Below are 8,146 nucleotides of genomic sequence, written 5' to 3'. Positions count from 1 at the left end.
CACCATCACCATCATCATCATCATCATCATCATCATCATCATCATCACCATCATCATCATCATCATCATCACCGCCATCATCACCACCATCATCATCATCATCATCACCATCACCGCCATCATCACCGCCATCACCATCATCACCATCACCATCATCACCATCACCATCATCACCACCATCACCATCATCACCAGCACCATCATCACCATCACCATCATCATCACCACCATCACCATCATCACCAGCACCATCATCACCACCATCATCATCATCACCATCACCATCATCACCATCACCATCATCATCACCATCATCATCATCACCATCATCACCGCCATCATCATCATCATCATCGCCATCATCATCATCACCATCATCATCATCATCATCATCATCATCATCATCATCATCATCATCATCATCATCATCATCATCATCATCATCACCATCACCATCATCATCACCATCACCATCATCATCATCATCATCATCATCATCATCATCATCACCATCATCATCATCATCATCATCACCATCATCATCATCATCACCATCATCATCATCATCACCATCATCATCATCATCATCACCATCATCACCGCCATCAACATCATCACCATCATCACCGCCATCAACATCATCATCACCGCCATCAACATCACCATCACCGCCATCAACATCACCATCACCGCCATCATCATCATCACCATCACCATCACCATCATCACACAACTAACATTCGTCACACACCCCCTAACCCCCCGACAGGTCTCCAACGTCCCGGAGTCCAGCTGGGGCATGGGCCGAGTGGGTGCGGGGGCCCGGGAGCTGCTGAACAGCCTGAAGAACACCCTGCGGCGTACGAGCGGCCAGGTACGGGTCCGTACGCACACATGTGTTCCCGTTTACCGTAATGGCGGCTAGATTGCACGGCAGCAGCAGATCCTAGTACGCCGTTCGTTTGCCGTCCTCAGGCCCGCGTTGTGGTTAGTTGGTTGGTTGGTTGCAGGAGTTGGTTACGTGGTTACGAGTGCGCACACCCTCCCTTCTGGACCATCTGCAGGTTGTGCCCCAGGCGCAAGGCCCTCGAGCCAACGGCCCCAATCGGGGGCGGCGGCGCCGCCGCCTTAGCAACCGCACGCCAGATTCCTCCGTCAGCCGCGGCGCCGCCGCGACGGGACTTGGAAATGCCGCGGAGGTCGCCGGCGGTGGTGGCGGTGGCGGAAGCAGACCCCCTGTTACAGCGGAGGCGGCGGCGGCCGCCAGGTCTCCCAATAGCTCACACCATCGCGGTGTGGCCTTCCCGCAGCAACATCATCACCAATCTGCTGTTAACGTGGCGGCGGCGGCGCTGAGTAGGGGTGGGGTGCGGGTGGGCAGTGGGCGACCCCATGCGCGTCTCTTTCCCCTGTACGGCCGTCTCAGCGGCGGAGGGCAATCTGAGGGCACCGCCGCAGTGGGATCGAGTAACGCCGGGCCGAGTGGCAACGGTGGACCTGGCGGCGGCGGCGGCGGCGGCGGTACGAGACGGCGGTTGCTCTTTCGCCGTTCCCCTGCACCGTTGCCGGCAGCGCCGCCGCCGCCTCCTGCTGCAGGTGGCGGCAGCGGGGGCCAGCAACAGCAGAGCGGTGCGACGGAAGCGCAGGCGACGGCGGCGGCGGCGGTGGCGACCGCGGAGCCGGCGACGACGCCACTCTGCGCCGCTGCCGCCGCCGAACCGCCCACTTTGCTGTCCACCTCCTCGTTTTCCTCCACGACCTCCCTGGAGGATGTGGCCGCCAGCAGCGGCGGCGGCGGTGCAGCGGGAGGTCCCGTTGGAGGCGGCGCCGCCGAGGAGGAGGAGGATGTTTGCCCTGTGTGCTTGGATGAGGGGCCCAACCTGCTGGTCCAGACGTGTCGCCATCAGATCTGTTTGGAGTGCGCCCGGGATCTGGTGAAGCGAAACAGCCTCACTCCCGCGCTGTGCCCCTACTGCCGAGGAGTGATAACCAGCTTTAAGGCGCGAGTAGCTCGGTAGCCGTGGTGGGGCCAGAGGCGGCGGGTGCGGCAGGTTCGCGGGGGCAGCGCTTTTGACAGGCGCGGCCAGCCAGACCACTGGCGCGGCGGATTTTGACTTGAATTCCCGGCGGGACAGCAGCAGCAGCAGCAGCAGAATTCCGAGGAGACCCGAATGCAATCAGTCATTCATCCGCAATGCTTAGCAACGCATCGTAGCAACGCACAACCGCCAGGTCATGATACAAAGTGTGCTTTGGCGTTTTGAAAACTCTCTCGGTTTGTATATTTTTCGTGTGTGTCATGCGTGATGCGGAATAGTTACGAGGAGGGGACGTACACACTTGCGCAGACGGATGGCGAAGGAAATGGGGCAACGAAACGAAATCGTTGTGTTGCTGTACTGTGTTGTAGCTGCGATCGTGGTGGTGGTGGTGGTGGTGGTGCGAGGCGCGGCCTGGGCCTGTGCGATTTGGGTCGGTTGGGTTCACGGCATTTCTGGTAAATGGATTGGTTTTGGTGGTTGGTAGTTGGTGGTCGGTCGACCTGGATCGCAGCGTGCCGAAGGCGGTGCAAAGGCCGGTGTCGTTTGAAAAAAGGTAGAGGGGAGGGGATGTTTTAGCGTGGGCTCCCGCGTTTTGAGGTTCGAGCTGCTTGACAGGCATGGGGGAGGGAGTTGACTGCGCCAAAGAGATGCAAGTGTGCAGGTAGTAGTGATAGCTGTGATACGCATATGATGTGGTTATTGCGTTTCTATGCGGGACGTATAATGTGAAACTGCTTTTGCATACAGCGCGCATTGCAGAAAGCGTGAACGTGACGAGCGTAATTGTTTGTTTGAAAGATGTGAGGAGAAATCCTCACGACCCTTGCGATCGCTTGCGAGGAACTGCCGGTGTTTGCTTGCGGAAAAAAACGATGGCAGGAGGTGCTTATTCGTTGTTGCAGTGTCTCTTTCGGCTGCGCGTGTTGGGCTGCCCGACAGCCCAACTGAAGATTGACGTGCTATTATGGTATGCTTGTGCGCGTGAGCCGTGCAGTCGTGCTTGAAGACAGGTGGACGTAAGAAGTGCTAACTTATTTTCCATGGTAAGCTCATGGTATGGCCTTTAGGTGTCCGTCTCGAGGGAGCAAACTGAAGGCCCTTGGCAGCGCTTTTTTTGTGGATCCGTTACGTGAATCGCCTCATCCTAATCGCGGGCATATGTCCTCTGGCATTATCCCCTCTGGAAGATCGGTTCTGATCGGGGATAATGATGCCATTGTTTGGTGCGTGCTTTAGGTGCGTGCTTCCGTGCCGTGCATGTGATCAAGGGAACTAGCAGCGCGAGGTGGTCTATCTCGCGCTCTACTGCTGGGTATGCTATATCTACGCATGCAGCTGGGTTGCTGTTTGCATATGGTTCTGGGACGCGCCGCTTAGCATCATAACTAAGAATTTAGTGCAGCCAGCTGCTGAAACTAGGGGAGGGAGCATTGTCCTATATACGATGTAGCAACCTTGCGGCATGGCTTGGCTGCCACGCCGGTTTTTTCCATGCCTAATGCACGAGTGGTTTGTCCATTTGCGTGGCCGCGCGCGCCCTGAGAGGGAGGATGTACATAAGCACTCCACATGCTCGCAAGAGAACAACGGATGTAAATCCTGTATTTATATTATTGGATGGTTATATTAACTAGTAGAAATGCCAGCGGATATATCACTGACGTGCTCTGAATCCTTTGTTGTGTAGATGGCTGCCCCTGGCTGCCCTTGCGCCTGCTTTCCTTTTCTGACCTGCTCTCCTCATTCACGGTGCGGGCCTTTGTCTGCAAGTAATTTTTAAGTGCTCCCGGCCGAATTCTGTGGCCGTTCCTCTTGTTCCCCTGCTTGTAGCGAATGACTCACGAGGTTCGACGTTGTCGTACAAACATTGGAAGTCCTCCTGAACTTGGTGGAACGTTGGTAACAGGCGCAAGGCCGATGGTGTAAATTTTGCTACGCCGTGGGCATTTGAACATGTTTGTCGAAGGAGGCGTTGGCTGATTTTTTCAGTTCCTCGTCGTTTAGGCGTGCACTTGGAAATTTGGTTCATGAAGCGCGGCAGCTTAGCTCCTATCGCTTTTTGCAGCTTTTCTCTTAGGGCGCTGAGCCTGTGTGACCTATATATTTCCAAATAGGAAAGAAGCCACGAAAATCGTTCAGCGCGAAGTAGGAAGAAGGAGCAGGATGCAAAGGCGTCCAAAGGCGCACTCCAAACTCCCGCCGCGCGGCATCTCCGCTCCGTTAGGACCACAGCGGCAGCCTCAGAGCTGTGAAAACCAGCAACACCAACAGCAGCTTCATGTTTTATTGCCGCTCCAACAGCATCCGCAACAGCAGGACCAATTTACTGTAAAGAATATCAGCAAGACAGCCACCAGCATCGCGGAGCTGTGTCCAATTCGCGCGGAGTCCCCGCTGCATTTCCTGGCTGAGGCAGCTGTCGCAGATGCGCACGCAACCGAGCAGGAGGCAATCGCAGCCAGCGCCATCGCGCTTCTGGCGCCTCTTCCGCCTCTTCCGCCTGCTGCCGACTATCCTCCGCCAGAATTCCCACCTGCCAAGCGCCAGAAGCAGCAGCAGCCGCCAACCGCTGCCGCCGCCACCGTCGCCGCCACCGCCACCGCCACCGCAGCAGCAGCGGCATCCTCTGCCCGTGCGGGTTCCACAGGAGCGCTTCTGCCGCCTCTACCGCCCTCATCATCCGCTTCCGTACATTCAAACCACCGGCACCACCGGTACCCCAACACTTGTAACGCCAGTAACGCCTACAGCGCTAATAACAGCGTTAACGGTAACGGCAGCAGCAGCAACAACAAACTAGTCGGCAGTAGCATCAATGCACGGGCCCCTAACGGATTTATCAGTACGGTGGTTTTTCAAGGAATTCCTCAGTCGCCGCCGTCGCCGCTGGCACTGCTGGCGCCGCCGCCGCCGCTAGCGCCGCCGCCGCTGGTGCCGCCGCTGCCGCCTCAGTTTATCACAACTCCTCCAATGGCCATGTCGCGTGGCGGCGGCGGTGGCGGCGGCGGTGGCGGCGGCGGTGGCGGCAGCGAAGGTCGCCGAGGCGGCCTCCTACCACCGCCGCCGCCGCCACTCGTCCCCAAAGTTCCGGGGGACGACGCGGCCCAGTCCGTCAATCCTGTGACGCCGCTGGGGCTTATGAAACCATCGTACATGTCGTACAGTATAGATTCTGCAGACATGAACATGCCCCCCTTGCCGTTAGGCCGTCATGCGGCTCTGTGGAGCTGTAACGGTCGCGGTAGCGGCAGCGGCAGCGGTAGCGGTAGCGGAAGCGGTGGCGGTAGCGGTGGCGGAAGCGGGGGAGCAAATGGCGCGCCGCCACCAGCGGCCTATCCCGCCGCCATTGCGGGCCCCAAGCCTGTCGTACCTGAGGGTTGGTTCGGTTGGGCCGTTCGTACGGAGACCCTGGGGCCGCTGTGTAACGTAGCCGAGGATGCTGAGGCGGCGGCGGCGGCGGCTGTGGCGGTGACGGCGGCAGGGACTTCAGACAGCGCAGCGGCGGCGAATGTGGCCGGCGCCAGCGCAGCTACTCGCGCCGCCGTAGCGGACGGCGCCGCGGAATGTGTCCACCGGGGTATGTCGTACTCCGTCAGCAGCGGCGGTGGCGGCGCGGACCTTTGCGATCAACTCCGCGGGCAATGCGACTTCGAGGCCTTCAACGGGCACGGGGGATATGAATCTCTGCAGTTGAACTTCGACACTGTCGGCAATGGCAACGGTCGCTCCTCTGCGCTTGATATGGGCGACGATGGTCGTGACGCCGCCGCCGCCGCCGCCGGTGCAATCGGTGGCAACGGCGGCATCACGACCACCAACGTCGGCGGCGGCGGCGAGCAGGAGCTGTTCGGCTGGCTTATCGGGGAGCCGTACGGGGAGGTACCGCCCAGTGTGGCGGCGGCGGCGGCGGTGACGGCGGCGCCAGTGGCGGCGGCGGCGGCGGCGGCAGGAGAAAGCCTTACCGGCGGTGCAGACGCTGCCGGTGCAAGTCGCCAGGATCGCCGTGCTGGGTACGACGTCCCTTTCGAAGCGGATTATTATCTTCCACCTCCACCTCCACGTAATCAACAACAGCTACAGCTACAGCAACAGCCTTGGGAACTACAAGACTTCGCAGAAGGGCACTCATTGTACACTGATGTACGCGCTAGGAGCGTTGGGCCGCCGCCGCCGCCGCTGGCGCCGCTGGCGGAGCTGGCGGCGGCGGAGCCACCGTCGGTGAGCCGTAGCGGCTGGGAGCAGCACCCCGATCTGTTAGAGAAGCATGCTGAGCTGGCGCCGGCGGCGGCGGTGGCAACGGCGGCGGGAGCGGCGGAGCAGCCCCCTGGCGACGAGGAACAGGCGCAGCAGCGGTTGCTCCGAACTAAGAAAGGTCGGAAACTGGGACGCGCGCAGGTCGAGGCCTCCTCACGGCGTGTACGGGAGGTGCTTCGACGTCACCAAATTGCCGTACCTGCCGTACCATTCCTCCCGCATCTCAACTTGGGTAGCGGCGGCGGCGGCGGCAGTAGCGGTATTGTTGGCGGTGCCGGGAATATTGGCGTTGCACAGTACGCCACAGACGATACAACTGCCGATGCTAGCGGGGCCGACGACGCCTCGGCCCTAGTGCCGTACGATAGCGGCGGCGGCGGAGGTATCGCCATGGTTGCGGCCGCCGCCCCTGGTATTGAGCTTCAGAGCGGCGCTGGTACGGCATTGACGGCAGGGGTCGGCTCCGTCGCCGCCGCTGACGGCGGCGGCGTACCGTCAGCCGTCAGCGGCGGCGGCGGTGGCGGCGGTCGGTCGTGTTATGAGTGCGGTGCCACCAAGACCAAGTGTTGGATGTCTCATAAGCAATTTCCTGAGGAGAGGACTTGTAAGGCTTGCTATAAGAGGTGAGTGTTGGAGTAATACATGTATATAATTATTTTATACTACACCACATGTAAATGTATATAATACATGTTACAAACACATAATATATGTATTATTTCATATACATTTACATGAATATAAAAATAATCTGTTTTTCCTTAAGGGTTAATTCCGGGGGACTTTATGCATGGATGTGAGTATGCATGGACGTGCACGCAGCAGCCCGCCAAAGTCATGCCGTACATTTGATCTCCTAGGATCTCCTAGGTCGTAAATATCTGCATTACCTAATAATTCATTATGTAATGCAGGTACTTACGACACAAACACTACGGACGTGTGGCGCCTTTGCCGTTGTGCGTGGGGGAGGAGGAGGACGAAGCATGGGCGGCAGCGGCGGCGGCAGCAGCGGCGGCGGCGGCGGCGGGAGCTGCGGCGGCGTCAACGGACCCTGGCGCTGTACGGCAGGATCTAACTGAGTTCCGGCGGGGGCACCAGCCGGCCCCGCCGCCGCTGCCGCCGGGGACAGGCTTGGCGGGCGCTGGCGGCGGCGGCGACGGTGACGGTAGTTGCACGTCAACTGCTGCCGTGGGTACGGCAGTACGACGGTGCTACGAATGCGGAACAACTAGAAGCGGGGTGAGATTTCTGCTGCTGCTTGGTTTGTTGGTTGGTTGGTTGTGGAAATACCATGCTTTGCTCCTCTTAACGTTGAACATTTACGTTTTACCGGCGTGCAGTGTTGCAGTTTTCCTCCGCTATCATTTATTCTTTAAGGGTAGTCTGATTGTGCTGTGCTGTGCTGTGCTGCTTCGCGCACCGTTTAAAATTAGCAGTTTGGCGTTTTTTGCCCCTCTGTCTGTCTGTCTGTCTGTCTGTCTGTGAGCCGTCCAATTTCCTTTCTCCGCTTCTGCCTGGCCCCCTATCCACCTCCATGAGCCCTCCTGAACGCCGTTTGGCCGTCAGCCCTTTTCCCTCTACTTCCCGGCCCCTCTCTCTCTCTCTCTTGCCCTGATTTCTACCTGAATTCTCTGCGGTGTGGCATGTGATGTAATCCCGTACGGTACGGTGCCGTACTATGCCTTGTGTGCGGCGCAGGGCAACTCCTGGAAGCGGCACAAGCTCATTCAGGGCGAGATCACTTGCAGGTTGGGTGTGTGTATGTGTGTGTGCGTGTTTGTGTGTGTGCGTGTTTGTGTGTGTGCGTGTTTGTGTGTGTGCGTGTTTGTGTGTGTGCGTGTTTGTGT

At 58.7% G+C, this 8,146-nt stretch overlaps 2 protein-coding genes across 2 annotated transcripts in view; both read left to right on the top strand.

Annotated features, from left to right (window-relative positions):
* Positions 1 to 769: 769 nt before the first annotated feature.
* On the top strand, positions 770 to 2,018 carry VOLCADRAFT_99272 (uncharacterized protein; the record flags this gene model as incomplete). The annotated part of the gene is made up of 3 exons (XM_002958027.1): positions 770 to 874; positions 1,065 to 1,521; positions 1,597 to 2,018. Coding segments are annotated over 3 exons (984 nt in total), but the record flags the coding sequence as incomplete, so codon positions are not given.
* Positions 2,019 to 2,914: 896 nt separating this feature from the next.
* VOLCADRAFT_99271 (uncharacterized protein) overlaps positions 2,915 to 8,146 on the top strand; it is a gene marked incomplete at both ends in the record, with an annotated part of 7,677 nt that continues 2,445 nt past the window's right edge. The window contains 4 exons of the mRNA XM_002958026.1: positions 2,915 to 3,023; positions 4,267 to 4,674; positions 5,473 to 6,919; positions 7,211 to 7,538. Coding sequence (XP_002958072.1) covers positions 2,915 to 3,023; positions 4,267 to 4,674; positions 5,473 to 6,919; positions 7,211 to 7,538 — 2,292 coding nt within the window. The remainder of the gene's footprint in view (positions 3,024 to 4,266; positions 4,675 to 5,472; positions 6,920 to 7,210; positions 7,539 to 8,146) is intronic.

The sequence above is a fragment of the Volvox carteri genome (assembly GCF_000143455.1).
Source record: "Volvox carteri f. nagariensis unplaced genomic scaffold VOLCAscaffold_84, whole genome shotgun sequence".
Classification (NCBI taxonomy): Eukaryota; Viridiplantae; Chlorophyta; class Chlorophyceae; order Chlamydomonadales; family Volvocaceae; genus Volvox; species Volvox carteri.
This window is presented reverse-complemented; position numbering and strand designations above follow the sequence as displayed.